Source organism: Squalius cephalus, assembly GCF_949319135.1.
Source record: "Squalius cephalus genome assembly, chromosome: 23".
Taxonomy (NCBI): domain Eukaryota; kingdom Metazoa; phylum Chordata; class Actinopteri; order Cypriniformes; family Leuciscidae; genus Squalius; species Squalius cephalus.
This window is the reverse complement of record NC_137144.1, coordinates 6,984,864-7,002,613: the sequence shown is the minus strand read 5'-3', so window position 1 is coordinate 7,002,613 and position 17,750 is coordinate 6,984,864. Positions and strand designations below refer to the sequence as shown.

Sequence of the window (17,750 nt, the reverse complement as noted above, 5' to 3'; positions counted from 1 at the left end):
ACCAGTTGGCAGAAAACACCGCGTTTTGCAACCATGGAAGCCACCACACAAACTGGGTCAGAGATGGCAGATGCTACCCAACCTAAAAAGCCTCGACATCCATCTAAAAATTTATATGAAAGGGGGCATATTAAAATGAGCTTAAATCAACTTACAGTGTGTAATTCTCCTTTCCTTCCATTGTCTATTGCGCTCGCTCTTGTTGCGTGTCCCCAATCTGGAATACCGTGAGGGCGTGGATATTATAATTTACATTTACATTTAATCATTTACCAGACGCTTTTGTCCAAAGCAACTTACAAATGAGAACAATAGAAGCAGTTAAAATAACAATAGGACAACAATATGCAAGTGCTATGACCCTTCCCATTTTAACGCAGTACGTGTACTTTTTTTTTATTTATTTTTTTTAAAGATAATAGATATAGAATAGAAGATAAAGTGTTAGAATTAATGGATCAAGTGTTGCCAAAAAAAAGCTTCTTCAGCTATTTCTTGAAAATGGCCACGGACTCAACAGCTCTGGTTGGGCAGGTCATTCCACCAGCATGGAACAGACCAGAAAAAGGTCAGAGAAAGAGATTATGTGCCTCTTTGAGATGGCAACCAGTGCAATTTTGTGAGGAGAGGAGTGACGTGTGCTCTCTTCGGCTCTCTTATACCACTCTAGCTGCAGCATATTGGATCAGTTGCAGAGGTTTGACAGTGCAAGCTGGAAGACCTGCCAGGAGAGCATTATTACATTAGTCCAGTCTGGATAGAACAAGTGCTTGGACAAGGAGTTGTGTAGCATGCTCTGATAGGAAGGGCCTGATCCTCCTAATGTTGTATAAGGCACATCTGCAGGACCGGGCAGTTCTAGCAATGTGGTCTGTAAAGTTCAATTGATCATCAATCACAACTCTTAGGTTCCTGGCTGATCTTGATTGAGTTATGGATGACGAACCTAGCTGAACGGAGAAGTTGTGGTGTAGTGTTGGGTTGGCCGGGACCACAAGCAACTCTGTCTTCACAAGGTTTAGCTGAAGGTGGTGGTCCTTCATCCAGCCAGAAATGTCTGTCAGGCAGGCTGAGATGCGAGCAGCATCGGATCATCTGGCTGGAATGAGAGGTAGAGTTGTGTGTCATCAGCGTAGCAGTGATAGGAAAAGCCATGTTTCTGAATCACAGATCCTAGTGATGTCATGTAGATGGAGAAGAGAAGTGGTCTAAGCACTGAGCCCTGAGGCACCCCAGTATCTAGATGTTGGGTCTTATACACCTCACCGCTCCACGGCACCCTGAAGGACCTACCTACTGTAAGAGGTAAGACTTGAACCATTGTAGTGTGGTTCCCGAGATGCCCTTCATTTTTAGGATTGACAGGAGGATCTGGTGGTTAACTGTGTCAAAGGCAGCAGACAGATCCAGCAGCATGAGAACTGAGGATTTGGAAGCTGCTCTTTCCAGTCTCAGAGCTTCAATTATCGAGAGCAGGGCAGTCTCAGTTTCATTACCCATTTCAATCGCTAGCTGTCAATATTACATACTTCACATTTAAGTGTCTTTAACTTGTTCGCCTGCAGCATTAAAAAAATAAAATAAATTGCCTGCCACCGCCAGCATTTTTGATCATTTTCACAAAAAATTCATGGCCCCCAGAATATTTTATATCTGAACATGCAATACATAAAAAGTATATCTTCATGCATTATAATTGTATCAACACTTGAATGAGGGTATGTTTTATTAAAAAAAGAATGGTTTTGAACAAAATGCTGAGAAAATTGTTTTTATATTAAAGACTACGTCCTGATCGGATTCAGTATGATGATCAAAACAAAGTTGGAGTAGATCGCTTCCATCAACACCCCCAAAGCTTTACAGTCATGTACCTCGTCTTGGGTCGACTTTTCATTAACTTTAAGTTTTGATTTATATACTGTTGAATGTTTGATGATGACATTAGCTTACATGTGCATAAGCAACACTTTTATTGCATGCTTCTGCTGCTTTTTCGCCTGTATTTTGATCGTAAGATTATGTAAGATTATGCGTTTCCCCTACTGTATAACAGTGAAAACGTCTCGGGTTACTATTGTAACCCTCGTTCCCTGAGTAGGGAACGAGACGTTGCATCGATACTCGACGCTTTGGGGAAATGCCTTCGACATGAAGAGTCTGAAGTCAACTATGGAATTATTAGTTAATTATTATCCTATTATCTACTATAGGAATGAGTAGAGGGCAGATCCAACCTAGCTTGTCATAAGATTTGGTGTAAGAAGGGGAGGTCTGGAGCTGGAGGCTCGTACTTCAGATATGAGAGGTTTCTGCAGATAACCAACTGTCTAATTGATAAAGGGGAATAGCTCCTAACCCTTGATACATAACTAGATGGATTGACACCTCCCAGCCTGAGGCCTAACATAGGAACCTCCAAGGCTATGACCTTGACCATCCGACACATGCGATGGAGGAATACCTGAAGAATCATGATATTGCCTACAGGCACCTCCAGGCAAAAATAATGTAGAGTGGCTCCCACGCTAGCAAGTAAGAGGGGGCAGCACCACCACTCTTCCAGGGAGTAAGGCGAGCAGGAAGCGGACTCAATAGATTATTATATATACTCATATATCTCATCCACAGGACATGATGGGTGCCAGGGATAACCCATCAGCCTGATGCCAATAGGCTGGATGACAGGATTCATCCTCCAATCTACAGGAACATGGAGTTTTAGTGGGAATGTCCCTACGTGCACACCCTTAGAGGCTTGCAGAGGGCACCGGGTCTGCCACAGAGGCCCTAAGCATGAACGGGAGATCCCATTAGAGAACAGGATGGAACGCCAGTGGGCAGTAATTAACTGGGTTCAATGCCGTCCCTAACTTTAAATATTTAGTTCCCAGTAGAGTGGGGTTCTAGAATGCCACCTCAGTGGAAAGGGCAACCTATTTATGGGTTGGTCCCCCTCAGGGGCCAGACCCATAGTCTCCATAACTCTGGCCGTGGATGAAATATTGTACCACCGGCCTGAGAAAGAAGATCTCTCCTAATAGGGACTTGCCAGGGAGAACTTTCCAAGAGACTAATGACCTCGGCCACATCTGTACCATGGCATCCAGGCCCAAAGGAGCTGGATGTGAGAGAGAGTACCAGAGCGGGCAATGAGAGTTCTCATGAGAAGCGAACATGTCAACCTCCGCCCGGCCAAACTCTCTCCATATGAGCTCAACCACTTCAGGGTGGAGCCGCCATTCCCCGAGCCTCAGCCCCTGCCTCGACAGGATGCCTGCTCCCACATTATCAACCACAGGAATATAAATGGATCTAACAGAGAGAAATTTATCCTGGGACCAAAGAAGAATCTGATGCGCCAGTCTAGAAAGAGGGCGTGATCTCAAGCCTCCTTGGCGGTTGATATAAGAGACCACCGACATATTGTCTGTCCTAATAAGAACATGATGGCCTCTGAGGTCTTCAAGGAAGTGCCTCAGGGCAAAAAGTACAGCCAACATCTCCAGGTGATTAATATGCCATGAGAGATGATGGTCCTTCCAAGTATCTCGGGTGTAACGGCCCTCCATAACCGCACCCCAGCCCGTGCGGGACGCATCCGTAGTCAAAGGGCCCTATTTTAACGATCTGAAACGCAAGTGTCAAAGCGCAAAGCGCAAGTAACTTTGTGGGCGGGTCTTGGCGCTGTTGCTATTTTCCCGGCGGGATAAATGACTCTTGCGCCAGGTGCAAATCTAAAATGGGTTGGTCTGAAGTAGCTTCATTATTCATAGGTGTGGTTTGGGCGTAACGTGAAATAAACCAATGAGAGCGTCATCTCACATTCCCTTTAAGAGCAGGCGCGCTTGTTCTAAAGCGGATTCCTATTATAACGGCGGATTTGCCAGGCGCACGCGAGGAGCGGTTCACAGCCAAGGAGAGCAATGCTCTCGTCAGGGACGTTGGGGATGGAGAAACCCACCCAAATTAACTTCGGTTAAAAAGGCGTATGATAATTTGGGTAAATGTGTAAGCTAGATGTATGCTTTTATAATAAATTGTCTATCTATCTATCTATCTATCTATCTATCTATCTATCTATCTATCTATCTATCTATCTATCTATCTATCTATCTATCTATCTATCGTAATAATGTATGATTTGCAAAAATGAAAACGGCTGCTTCTGTGTAGATGAGAGAATCAAAGTGTATGCGCGTTGTGCACACGCTACATTGATTATGGCCAAGCATGCGCCCTTAAAATAGCATATGAATAACATGCGAAACGCGCCACTGACTTTAAACTATTTTTTCCTGGTTAGTGGCGCAATTGTTTTCTAAACCTGCAAAATAGCATGAAGAAACGTTTGCACCGGAACACGCCTCCTTTTTTGCGCTGAACCGCCCAGGGAGCGCAAGTTCATTCCCTAGTTTAGCGACGTGCTTCTGTGGAGGGAAAAGCGCGCTTTGCGCGGGTGCAAAATAGGAATGATACATGCGTCGGTGTACAAAGTCAATTGCGCTGGGTGCAAGATAGGGCCCAAAGTCTTTCTCTGACATGGTGCTCCCAGAACCGGGCCTTGAGATGACGAGAGAACGAAGGCATCTGCGCGTAACTCTGATCATGTGAAAGGGGTTTCCCAGAGGAGAAAACACCTTAGTACTGAGCCACTACTGCAAGGCCCTCATATGGAGCAGACCAAAAGGCACTACGTTGGAAGCTGCAGCCATAAGGCCCACAACTCTTTGAAAGTGTTTGACAGTGATGGCCTGGCCTAACCTAATACTCTTCATTGTGTTTAAGATAGTATTTATATGATCAGGAGACAATTGTGCCCCCATCGTGACTGAGTCCCACTCTACTCCCAGGAACATAGTCCTCTGAAGAGGAGTTAAGGAACTTTTCTTCACTTTGAGTCTCAACCCCAATCACCTCAGATGACGCAAAACAACATCTCGATGTTGAATTGCCAGTTCTTTCGACTGAGCCAAAATGAGCCAGTCATCTATATAATTTAAGATACAGACCCCCTGAAGTCTCAGTGGAGCAAGGGCTGCATCCATACATTTAGTGAAGGTGCGAGGGGATAAGGCTAGGCCGAAAGGAAGAACCCTATATTGATAAGCTTTTCCCCCAAAAGCAAATCTAAGGAACCTCCTATGATGTGGGATGATGGAAATATGAAAATATGCATCCTTAAGATCTATCGTTACAAACCAGTCCTCGGATCTGATTTGTTGAACGATCATAGGTATAGTTAGCATTTTGAACTTGAATCTTATTCAATACAATAAGATCTATAATGGGATGCAGCCCACCATCCTTTTTTGGAACTATGAAGTACCGGCTGTAGAACCCGGACTCCCTCTGGTGGGGGGGCACATATTCTTTGGCCCCCTTAGCTAAGAGGGTCTGGACTTTATCTTCCATCACCTGATCCTGGTCAGGAGATACCAGCGTGTGAGTAACACCACTAAATCTAGGTGGTCTATACTGGAACTGGATTCTATATCCTTTCTCAACTGTATTCAGGTCCACTGAGATATATTTTGAAGACCCTTCTAGGTGTCTAAATAATCTACTATGGGGAATCAGTCTCTCAGGGCTGACCTCAGGTGTTGTATTTATTTCTTCGGTGACCTGAAGCAATTTTTTGGCAGGAACTAACCGAATAATTTTTTCTACAGGCCTTATGAGAGGTAGCGAATGTGTCAGAGCCATAGATTTTATAGGAACACTGTGTGTAATACATTCGCTGGAAGTCGATGCGTCCCGAGGAGCACTTGACGGCGGGAAGCAACATCGATTTCCTGAGGGCTCCGCGGAGCGAAGTTTTAAAATGCCCATGCAGAGGAGGACGCCATCAGAGGCCTGAGTCTCATGTCAAGGCCTCTTAGCCGAAGCCTTCCTTGCCTGAATAACAGTCCTCAGATCTGTTTTCGGCTTGGAAGGCTTCGACTGAGGGTGTTGCCTCTGGCTCCAGGCCTTTTGAGGGGGAAGTTGTACGGCAGGGCTTGGTGGGAAGCGCCGGAGCCCACAGGGATGATGCAGCGTCAGGGGAGAGATGTGAAGCAAATGACTCTTCAACCCTGGGCATCATCCCATAGCCCTCCTCCCTGGCACCCATTATATTTGAATATAGATGAACATTAGGGCCAGATATTTTCAAGGAGAAGGACTTATTCCACGATCTCGACACCTCGGTGTGGAGATCGGGAAAAAATGGCAGACTCCGGCGTAGAGGCTGTGACGGAGTCTGCAGGAAGCGCTCATCAACCTTGCTTTTTTTTGTCGCTTCCTGCATTTCTGGTTGCCATTCGATCTTTAATTTGGCCACGGCTCTGGTCACTACCTCTAGCAGCTCCTCAAAGGCAGGGGAATGGGGTGGCGAATTTTCACATTCCCCTGCCTCGATGCCCAAAATATCCAGCTCCTCGGAAACCGGATAATTAGAGCATCGGTTCCATTACAAGGACGGAAGAAGCCGCTACGCGGGCTTCCGCACCCTGAACGGAACTCATGGAGCTAGTTTCAGAATGTTGAGAAAGGGCCGAAGCCGTTTCAACATCATCTGCTAGCTCCCTTTGCAATCCCCATGAATGCAGATGCCGCGCCGCCTCGGCAGACGCGGGACCTGATCCACGGGGAGCGCAAGCCTGACCAGTCTCATCAAACATTGCCCGGCGGGAGCGGAGCATTCTCAGGGGTAGTGTTTCACAGTTAGCACAGACAGTGCCCTCGAGCGCTGCCTGTGCATGCTCCACTCCCAGACAAACTACACAAAGCGAGTGTGTATCACCCTCGCTTAGATAACGCGGGCAAGGGGATGCACACTACCTGAACAGTTTCTCTTTATTCGCCATAATAAACTCAGAGTGACAGACAACACCAAATAAGACAAACAGTTTGACATAGAATGCTTGCTGAAGACCAGAAGCTAATATTTCCTGGTTCCTGTGACCCTTTATAGCTTCAGGATCACCGTCACATGCGACGTCACGAGTGACGCAATGACGCTACACCAATCGAGATTGGAATAATTCCATAGTTGACTTCAGACGCTTTGTGCCGAAGGCATTTCCCCAAAGCGTCGAGTATCGATGCAGCGGGAGTTCCCTTATGAAAGGGAACATGGATTGCCGGAAATTTGCACTAATGGCGTGGGAAAAGAGCTACCTATGTACTAGCATTTAAATGAATAATTTAATTCAATGCACTTATTGTGTACACTGGAAAAAAAAATGGTGTAGGGTTTACTTTGAAAAAAAAAATTACTCAGAAATTGCTAGTACATTTTACAAATAATTAAAAAGAACCTGTAAGTGACATATTGAATTTAACTTGACAACTTGAAGTAGAAAGTAAAAAATGTTTTTTACAGTATAGATGAAGGTTTTTACGTTGTACTTACATTTTAAAATGTAATTGCATCAGTAATACAGTTGACCCTTCCATTACACCTTAACCCACCCTTATAGCAATAGAAACTTTATTTATATAGCACAATTAAAACAACACAAGTTGACCAATGTGCTTTACAATGTCACACACACACACACACACACACACACACACACACACACACACACACACACACACACACACACACATACACACACAAAACTACCCATACCACTAAACCTGTTTTTTTATGTAAGAACATACTAATTACAGACACCTAATATAAAGATGGCACACATGCAAACACAAAAACCTCCCCCACGATAGAGTGGCTAATTGAATTTCAAAGCTAATTTTGTATTTGTGTTATTGTGATGTGCGTGTACTGTGTTTGTGTGTATTACACAGGTTTGCTGGCAGACCAGGGGATTATAATAAGCTGTTTAACCGGTGGAGGATGGAGGAGGTGGGTGAGATGAGGCTGTAATGAGTCCTCTCGCACTTGGTTATTAGTGCCCTTCAGCATGATCAACATTCCCCTATCAAATATCTGCCTCAGTTATGAAACTCCCATGAGATTTAAATAATAATGGTTATTATTCAGTGCCGATTTCTCATAATTGCCTCAACAAAACAACTGTGGTTGCTCGTAACACAAGTGTACTGTCTGTGTAAATCATGTAGTATAATCAAAACCACCCTTGTGAAAAAGAAGTGTGCTTGAACAGACTTAAGTATAGTTTTAAAAAGTGCTCTTGTCAAATTTCTTTTATTCTTTTAAAGTTTATTATTCCTGTAATCAGTACTATTTGTTAAAAGTATGCTAAAATGTGCTTATTATTCACAAGAGTGATCAAAATGTTTATGCTTTTTCCCCCTTAGTGTCATCCCAGTGGTTGTTTGATCGACTTGTGCCTACAAATGGGAGTGATCATGGTGTTGAAACAGATCTGGAACAACTTCATGGAGCTGGGCTACCCGTGAGTATAAGCAGACACACAGTGGCAACAGTGGGGTACACATGGGGAGGCCATGAACAAAACTATATTAAAAAAAACCTGCCACGATTGTTAAATGGTTTCAATAACTGGGAAAAAAAATTCCTTCCACATTTCTGTGCTCTAAATTTCAAGCTGCCGCTTATTTATATGCATTTGAGTATCTACAGTGGCTTATTTTGTAGATTCTAAAAAACCTAACCTAGAAAAATAACTTGCTCGTCTCAAAGTCAAGTCAAGTCACCTTCATTTATATAGCGCTTTTAACAATATGGATTGTTTCAAAGCAGCTTTACAGAGATAATAGGAAATTACCGTAACAGATTGTTTAGGCTTTACAGCAACTCTAGGATAAAGTTATTGTCCAGCTAAAGTTAGTTTTGATTGATTGATTCAATTGAACTAAGGGACCGCTAACAGAACACCGTTCTAAAAGGAAAATCCTTAACGCGCTCCGGCCGCCCATCCGCACAAAACAGTGCCTGGTGTCTCGAAAACGCACTCCCTGAAATAGGTTCGAAGGTGCAAACGATTATCCGTTATCTCTGCGCAAACCTCAAAAACGCAAACCCGTGAAAATGCTGACGTCGCGCACATGCGCATTATGTGTTCAGTCCAAAAGTATGCGCTTTTCAATATATATTAGCGCAGGCTTGTAGTCCTTCTTTACAAATCAACCCTCAATAAACTACTTGTCTGGCCTTAAAAATGTATAATACAGTTTTTTTTTTGTCGCGTCTGCGTAGCCACGCGAACCTGAATTATCCCGACAACATTTTATCTGTACTAAGATAAAGGGAAGGGAAGGGAGGAGGCCTTCACAGGGGATGGACTGGTTGACACTTCAGGACTGCGTTGTCGTCGTGTCCAGGCGCAGGTCCTTCACCAGATCTGGATACAGCCTGGATCTGGCGGACTGCAGTAAACCTCGGATAAACAGAGAGACTAATATTAGTGTAGACGCCATTCTTCTTATGATGTAACAAGTACATCAGGATTTATGGGAAGTGTTCCCGGTTCCAGCTGACCTAATCTATGCAGCCTAACATTGAATTATAGAAGTATATAATGTGTTATGTGTATGCTAGGTCAAAGAGATGTGTTTTTAGTCTAGATTTGAACTGACAAAGTGTGTCTACTTCCCGGACAATATTAGGAAGATTGTTCCAAAGTTTTGGTGATAAATAGGAAAAGGATCTACCGCCAGCAGTCGATTTTGATATTCTAGGTATTATCAACTGGCCGGAATTTTGAGATCGCAATAGACGTGAAGGACTATAATGCGTTAAGAGCTCGCTCAAGTACTGGGGAGATAAACCATTTAGTGCTTTGTAAGTGATCAGCAATATGTTAAAATTTATACAATGTTTAATAGGGAGCCAATGCAGTTTTGACAGAACCGGGCTAATATGGTCATACTTCCTGGTTCTGGTAAGAACTCTGCTGCATTTTGGACCAGCTGTAGTTTGTTTATTAAGCATGCAGTGCAACCACCCATAATAGCATTACAATAATCTAGCCTTGATGTCATGAACGCATGAACTAATTGTTCTGCATTTTTCATTGAAAGCATATGTGACCCTGGACCACAAAACCAGACACATGGGTCAATTTTTTGAAATTGAGATTTACACATCTTCCCATTGATGCATGGTTTGTTAGGATAGGACAATATTTGGCTGATATACAACTATTTGAAAATCTGGAATCTGAGGGTGCAAAAAAGTCAAAACATTGAGAAAATCGCCTTTAAAATTGTTGGCTATTGCCACAAATATACCCGTGGGACTTGTGACTGGTTTTGTGATCCAGGGTCACATATGATGTAATTTAGATATATTTTTAAGATGAACAATTGTTACAGATACTAGACACGTGACTTTCAAATGAAAGATTGGTATCAAAGAGCACACCCAGGTTCCTAACCGACGACGAAGACTTAACAGAGCAGCCATCAAGTGTTAGAGAGTATTCTAGGGTATTACGTGATGAAGTTTTTTGTCCAATAATTAGAATCTCTGTTTTTTCAGAATTAAGTAGTAGGAAATTGCTAGTCATCCAGTTTTTAATATCAGCTATGCATTCCGATAATTTTGTGAATTGGTAAGTTTCGTCAGGGTGTGAAGAAATATAGAGCTGCGTATCATCAGCATAACAGTGAAAACTAATGCCATGCTTCCTAATGATATCTCCCAAGGGTAGCATGTACAAAGTGAACAGCAACGGTCCTAGTACTGAGCCTTGTGGTACTCCATACTGAACTTGTGATCGACAAGACATTCATTTACTGCTACAAACTGATAATGGTCAGATAAATATGATTTAAAACATGCTAATAAAATTCCACTAATTTTCGAGTCTATTTAAAAGAATGTTGTGGTCGATAAGTGTCAAATGCAGCAATAAGATCAAGTAACACTAATAGAGAGATACAACCACGATCGGATGATAAGAGCAAATCATTTGTGACTCTAATGAGAGCTGTCTCAGTACTATGGTATGGTCTAAACCCTGATTGAAATTATATGCTTTCTTTCTAAGAAGGAACATAGTTGTGAAGATATTGCCTTTTCTAGAATCTTTGACAGAAAAGGTAGATTCGAGATCAGTCTGTAATTGACTAATTCTGTAGGATCAAGATGCAATTTTTTTAACAAGCGGTTTAATCATAGCCAGCTTAAAAGTTTTTGGTACGTATCCCAATGACAAAGATGAATTAATGATATTAAGAAGAGGATCTATGACCTCTGGGAGCATCTCTTTCAGTAGCTTAGTCGGTATAGGGTCTAACATACATGTTGTCGATTTAGATGATTTAACGAATTTAGAAAATTCTTCCTGCCCTATAGCAATGAATGAATTGAATTTTTCCTTATGGAGACTACAATGCACTCCCTGATGCGATACTGTAGTAGACGGTTGCATAGTTATAATTTTCTCCCTGATATTATCAATCTTATAAGTTAATAAGTTCATAAGGTCATTACTGTTGTGCTGCTTGGAAACTTCTGGGCTTGAAGCTTTATTTTTCGTTAGTTTAGCCACTGTTTCAAATAAGTACCTAGGGTTTTGTTTATTTTCTTCTAATAGGGTTGAAAAATAAGCAGATCTAGCAGCTTTTAAGGCCTCTCTGTATGCAATCAAGCTCTCTTTCCATGAAATGCAAAATACCTCTAGTTCTCTTACGAGAGGTTCTCTCGTATTGCTTAAGTTGCTTACGCTGCGGGAAAGTCTTCTTAATTTTTAATAATCTTGTCAACGCAGTGCGGCAGCATGCAGACCTAGGGCAGGCTAGCTAGCGTGCCCTGCGGCTGCCCTGCGGCAACTGCAGCAGCCTATCGCTGAGCCCTTGGCGTGACGTCACGACCAATGAGCGCGCTTGGCACGCTTCATGCGTCACAGCCCGCCAAAGGGGGTGTGGCTTAGCGTATATAAGCAGGGCTCAGAGGCTGTTTCACTGATTTCTGTCTCTTCAGCGAAGCTCTCCGCATCGCTGGACTCTGAGGAAGCCGCCGTCGAATCAAGCGACCAGCACGCCGAGGATCTCAGACTGAGGAAGCCGGCCGCCTTCGCCGCCTTCAGCTTTCCCTGCCTGCTTCGCTATCCGGCGAATATATCCTTTTTCTGCTCTGTGTGTGTGTGTTTGTGTGTTCGCCCCGCGACACACTTTGCATCTAAAAGAGCGCGAGGCGTTGTTCCAAATGCCTCGCTCATCCTGTGGCTCGTGCAGAGCCACGCTCAGCGACGGAGACCGCCATGTGATCTGCGCTCTCTGCCTGGGTTTCGACCACGCAGCCCACGCCCTTTCTGCGGGCGGCTGCGAACAGTGCGAGGATTTGCCGATGTCGACCCTGCGGGCTCGACTCGCCATGTTCGAGGATCCTCCCCCTTCTCCGGTTGCCTCTACCGGGCCGCGTAAGAAGAAACGCCGCTCTCAAAGGCCTCCCGAGCCGGGTATGACAGCTGAGCGCTCGCCGGAGCCTCTCCCGCGAGCCTCGCTCTCTCCTTCTCCCCCGCCCTTCACCGACGCGCAGCGGCCGGCCATTGCCCGCACTGCCGTCGCCTCAGGGGATGAAGCAGATGACGCCGCTGATAGCTGCTCTCTGCTGGCTTCAGACAGCGAGGAGTGGTCGGGCTCTCACCGCTCCGCCTCCTCGACTCAAGGGTCTAGCAGGTCCCGCGCCAGTGTCGACGCGGAGCTTCTCCGCCTCCTCACCAAAGCGGTCGACCGACTGGGACTGGACTGGTCCCCACCGAAGGAGCCTGCACCTAATCGGCTCGACGGGTGTTTTCTGCCTAGCCGCTGCCAAGCGCCAGCCTCTAGGCCAGCACCCTTCCTGCCTGAGCTCCACGCGGAGCTATCAAAGTCTTGGAATGCGCCCTTCTCCGCTAGACTCCGCTCTTCAGTCTCCTCGGCTCTCTCCCAGGTGGACGGGGCCGCCGAGAAGGGGTATGCTGGCATCCCCTCCGTGGAGGAAGCTGTGGCAACGCACCTTTGCTCACCGTCTGCTAGATGGCGCTCAAAGTCTGCCCTGCCGTCCAAAGCCTGCAGGACCACCTCAGCTCTCGCCGGCCGCGCTTTCGCCGCCTCCAGCCAAGCTGCTTCTGCCCTGCACTCGATGGCTGTTCTTCGGATCCTGCAAGCCGACCTCCTCCGTGAATTGGATGAGAAGGGCCCGGATCACACAGCCTTAACGGATCTGCGCAGTGCTACGGACCTTTCGTTCCGTGCCACCAAGACCGCTGCACAAGCCATCGGCAGATCTATGGCCGCGCTCACCGTCATCGACAGACATCTATGGTTGACGCTGGCAGATATGAGTGAGACAGAGCGCGCTGTGTTCCTCAATGCCCCGCTCTCGCCCACTGGCCTCTTCGGCCCTGCGGTCAGCGGGATTGTGGATCGCTTCTCCGAAGTGCAGAAGGCGTCGCAGGCGATGAACCTCTTCCTGCCCCGCCGCTCGAGCCCAGCCGCAGGCCGCTCTCAAGCTCAGCCTCCTGCGAGCAGCTCCACACAGCGCTCATCTCGGCCACCTACTGCTTCGCAGCGACGTCAGGGCGGCCGCCCTAGGTCGCGCTCGACCAGCCGTCACAGACCGGGGACCCCCGGGGGACCGCGGCCCAAGATAGCGCTGAAGTCTGAAACCGCGAAGTCCTCCTAGCAACCGTAAGGAGGAAAAGATGGCTGAGTCCCGCTGCGGCCGGACCGCCATCAAAGCGGCCAGCTCTGTCAGTCCCCTCAAGTCAGGCTACTGCAGCAGCTTACACCGCAGCCAACGAGCCAGTAATACCACTCGCTCGCCTGCACACAAATGCCGTTTTTACGGCGGCCCAGATAAATCTCAGAAAGAGTATAATTTCGGGTTTTCCGGCTCCGGCCGAAGGTGTCATAAGTGTAGAAAATGTGCCCACTCCCATGTGCTCACTGCTACACACAAACACGGTCCCCATGGTAACGCGCTCAGAGCGCTCTCTCATAAAGCGGACACACGCTGCTCGAGTACTAAGTGTAGTAAATGTGCCCACAACTCTGTGCTCACACCTACCCGCTGCTCGCTCTGCCATTCAGTTACCTCGGGTTACAGACCCTCTAAAGCTCCCAAACACTGGCCGTGTTATAAGTGCAAACTCTGCGCCCGCTCACGAGCACGCACACTCACTTTCAGACATGATAACCCCCACGCCACTCTCGCGCCAGGGGTGTTTGACAGCAAAACGCGCTCCATCCTTAGGGACCGAGCCATCGTACGCTGTACAGCCGGCCAGCACTGTTTACCAGCCCCCGTGTTCCAGCACCGGCGGCGCGTGCGCCGCCCCATCTTCTCTGATACAGGTTCCCCATCCCGCGCAGCGCGGCGATCTGAACCCAGAGACCATTCGACCCCTAGCTATGCGTGCAAAAGCATGGGAAGCTATTCAGGGTGCGTCAGAATGGGTGCTGAATACTATAAAACACGGCTATTCGCTTCAATTCGCTCGTCGCCCCCCACGCTTTCTAGCGCAGACGGAGACGAAAGTGAGTATAGAAGCAGCGCATCTGCTTCAAGCAGAAATAGCGAAGCTGCTGCGCAAAGGGGCTATAGAACAGGTGCATCCTTCTTTGAGCGAGTCGGGCTTTTACAGCCGTTACTTCCTCGTACCCAAGAAGGACGGAGCGTTAAGACCTATTTTAGATCTGAGACATCTGAACAAAGCCCTCATGAGACGGCCGTTCAAAATGATTACAACCAGACAAATCCTCGCGCAGATTCGCCCAGGAGACTGGTTTATCTCTCTCGATCTAAAGGACTTGTACTTTCAGATCCAGATAACTCCCCGTCACAGGCCATTCTTGAGATTCGCCTTCGACGGTCGAGTATATCAATACACAGTCCTGCCGTTCGGCCTGTCTTTAGCACCCCGTACATTTACGAAATGCATGGACACGGCTCTCGCTCCCCTGAGAAGACAGGGAATGCGGATACTGAACTATCTGGACGATTGGCTTATTCTAGCGCAGTGAGGGACGGAACTTGTGTCTCACAGAACAGCGCTTCTCAGCCATCTGGAAGGTCTGGGTCTCTCGGTCAACTGGACCAAGAGCTCGTTATCGCCCCGTCAGTCAATTTCCTTTCTTGGAATAGAACTAGACTCGGTGGCTGGCAGCCGAATGGTATCACACAGGAGTGACTATGGGGGTGATCTCTCACCGGAAAGTTGTCTCGACAGACGCTTCCAACCTAGGTTGGGGAGCGCTCTTCGAAGGCAGACCGGTCTATGGCCGCTGGTCAGACCAGGAGAATCTCCTACACATAAACTGTCTAGAGATGCTCGCGGTCGAGAAATCGCTCAAACACTTCCTCCCATTCCTCCTATGTCACCATGTTCTAGTCCGCACGGACAATACATCGGTAGTGGCCTATGTGAATCGCCAGGGCGGTGTCAGATCAAAGACGCTCTGCACCCTGGCGGAACGCCTCCTCGTGTGGGCTCAGCACTCTCTGCGCTCGCTGAGAGCCGCGCATGTGCCTGGCCACCTGAACGAGGGCCCCGACAGACTGTCCAGGGACAACGTTCCCCCTGGGGAGTGGTCTCTACACCCCCAAACAGTCCAGTCACTGTGGCGCCGTTTCGGCAAAGCGAAAGTCGACCTTTTTGCGTCAAAAGACAACGCTCACTGCCCAGAGTTCTTTACGAAGAACGAGGACGCGCTGGCCCAGACCTGGCCCAGCGGCCCGCTATATGCTTTTCCCCCGGTCTCTCTGCTGCCTTATGAACACGATCATACAATCTAGAGCCCCCTCTACGAGGCAGCTCTACACGTCAAAATGGTCTGTGTTTAGCAAATGGTGCACTGCCAAGGGGCTCGATCCACAGACATGTGGGGTATCGCAAGTATTGTGTTTCCTTCAAGAGCTGCTGGACGCGGGCAGGTCCCCCTCCACGCTCAAAGTTTATGTTGCGGCCATTTCAGCTTTCACTGTCTCAGAGCTGCGCAGGCATTAGGAAGGAATGAGTTTGTCACCCGCTTCCTTAGAGGAGCCAGGAGGATGAACCCCCCGCGACCCCCCTCGGTTCCTATGTGGGATCTTTCACTGGTCTTGGAGGCCCTGAAAGCGCATCCCTTTGAACCCTTGGAAACTGTGGATATGAAATACCTCACGCTCAAAACCGTTTTTCTGATAGCTCTGTCTTCAGTGAAACGAGTGGGAGACCTTCACGCGTTATCTATTAACGCCACGTGCCTCGAGTTCGGACCTAATGACTCTAAAGTTATTCTCAGACCGAGGCATGGTTACGTTCCCAAAATATTGGGCACTCCCTTCAGAGCGCAGGTCATTTCCCTCTCAGCCCTGCCAACCCCCGGCAGCGAGGCCGATAGTAATCTCCTCTGCCCGGTCAGGGCACTGAGAAACTATATCACACGCTCCACCACTTTCAGGCGCTCGGAGCAGCTTTTTGTTTCGTTTGGAGGGCGCACCAAGGGTCTCGCCGCCTCGAAACACAGCCTGTCCAGATGGATAGTGGACGCTATCGCTACTGCTTATGCGTCTAAAGACCTGCAGTGCCCACTGGGCATTCGAGCTCACTCCATCAGAGGCATGGCCTCATCGTGGGCATGGTCCAGCGGGATTTCCATTCATGACATTTGTGCAGCGGCAGGCTGGGCCTCCCCCTCTACATTTGTTAGGTTTTACAACCTGGAAGTTCCCGCCTTGCAGGCGAAAGTTTTATCAGTCTAAGTCTCGCGTAGACCGGCCCACTATCAGTGCGCGGGCTACGTCGGTTGATTTAGCTCTACTGGTTGAGCTGCACTGTACAGGGAATTGTCAGTTCGGACCGGCTGTGCTGCTCCGTGCTCCCTAATATGTGCTTGTGTACTGCGCTAGCCTTTGTTTGGCCGCCCGGCTCCCTGTTATCACGTTTCCCGGGCTCTCCCTGGGACTCATTCAGTGGATGCTGGGCGCGCACGGCGTTGACAAGGGAGTTCCCGCAGCGTAAGCTACTTACGCAATACGAGAGAACCTCTCGTAAGAGAACGTTTCGGTTACTGCGTTGACAAGATTATTAAAAATTAAGGATAATTTTTTGGCTTCAGTATCTCGAGAAAGAAGACTTTCCCGCAGCGTAAGCTACTTACGCAATACTCGTTCCCTCTTCTAGAGAGAACAGAGGTTACGTTTAGTAACCAAGACGTTTTGTTTTCTTCCAGTTAAGCTCCATTTTCTGGCTGCTCTTTTAAGGGCCCGAGTGTGCTCGTTGTACCATGGCGTTGGACTATTTTCTTTAATCTTCTTTAAGCGCAACAGAGCAACTGTGTCTAAAGTTAAAAGTTTCTGTCGCAATATTGAGTTCTTCTAAGATATCTGGGATGCTGAGATGATGAAAATGATCAGGAAGATTATTAAAAAAGCAATCTTTAGTGACAGAAGTGATAGATCTAATATATTTGTAACACGAAGTCGACTTTGCAACCTTGGCTAAATTAAGTTTACACAAGACTAGATAATGTTCTGAGATGTCATCACTCTGCTGCAGAATTTCAATGGCATCAACATTGATTCCATGTGATAATATTAGATCTAGAGTATGATTACGACAATGAGTGGGTCCTAACACGTGTTGTCTAACTCCAATAGAGTTAAGAATGTCTTTAAATGTCAATCCCAATGCATCTTTCAATGCATTATCTACATGTATATTAAAATCACCAATAATTAGGACTTTATCTGCAGCCAGTGCTAACTCCCATAAAAGTCAGCAACCAAAACAACAACCAAACCAATTCTATTTTGTATTTTTACATTAATAGTGTAATTGTTGTCTTATTTATTAAAATGAAGTGTATTTCTCATCAAGTTTCTTATAATCTTTTACAATTATTCC

At 46.8% G+C, this 17,750-nt stretch overlaps 1 protein-coding gene across 11 annotated transcripts in view; it reads left to right on the top strand.

Annotated features, from left to right (window-relative positions):
- The window catches only part of ano3 (anoctamin 3), a 156,386-nt gene that overhangs the window by 106,071 nt on the left and 32,565 nt on the right, over positions 1-17,750 (top strand). For all 11 annotated transcript variants that reach the window (XM_079859856.1, XM_079859849.1, XM_079859850.1 and 8 more), the window contains 2 exons: positions 7,795-7,852; positions 8,269-8,366. In XM_079859856.1, the coding sequence (XP_079715982.1) occupies positions 7,795-7,852; positions 8,269-8,366 (156 nt within the window). The remainder of the gene's footprint in view (positions 1-7,794; positions 7,853-8,268; positions 8,367-17,750) is intronic.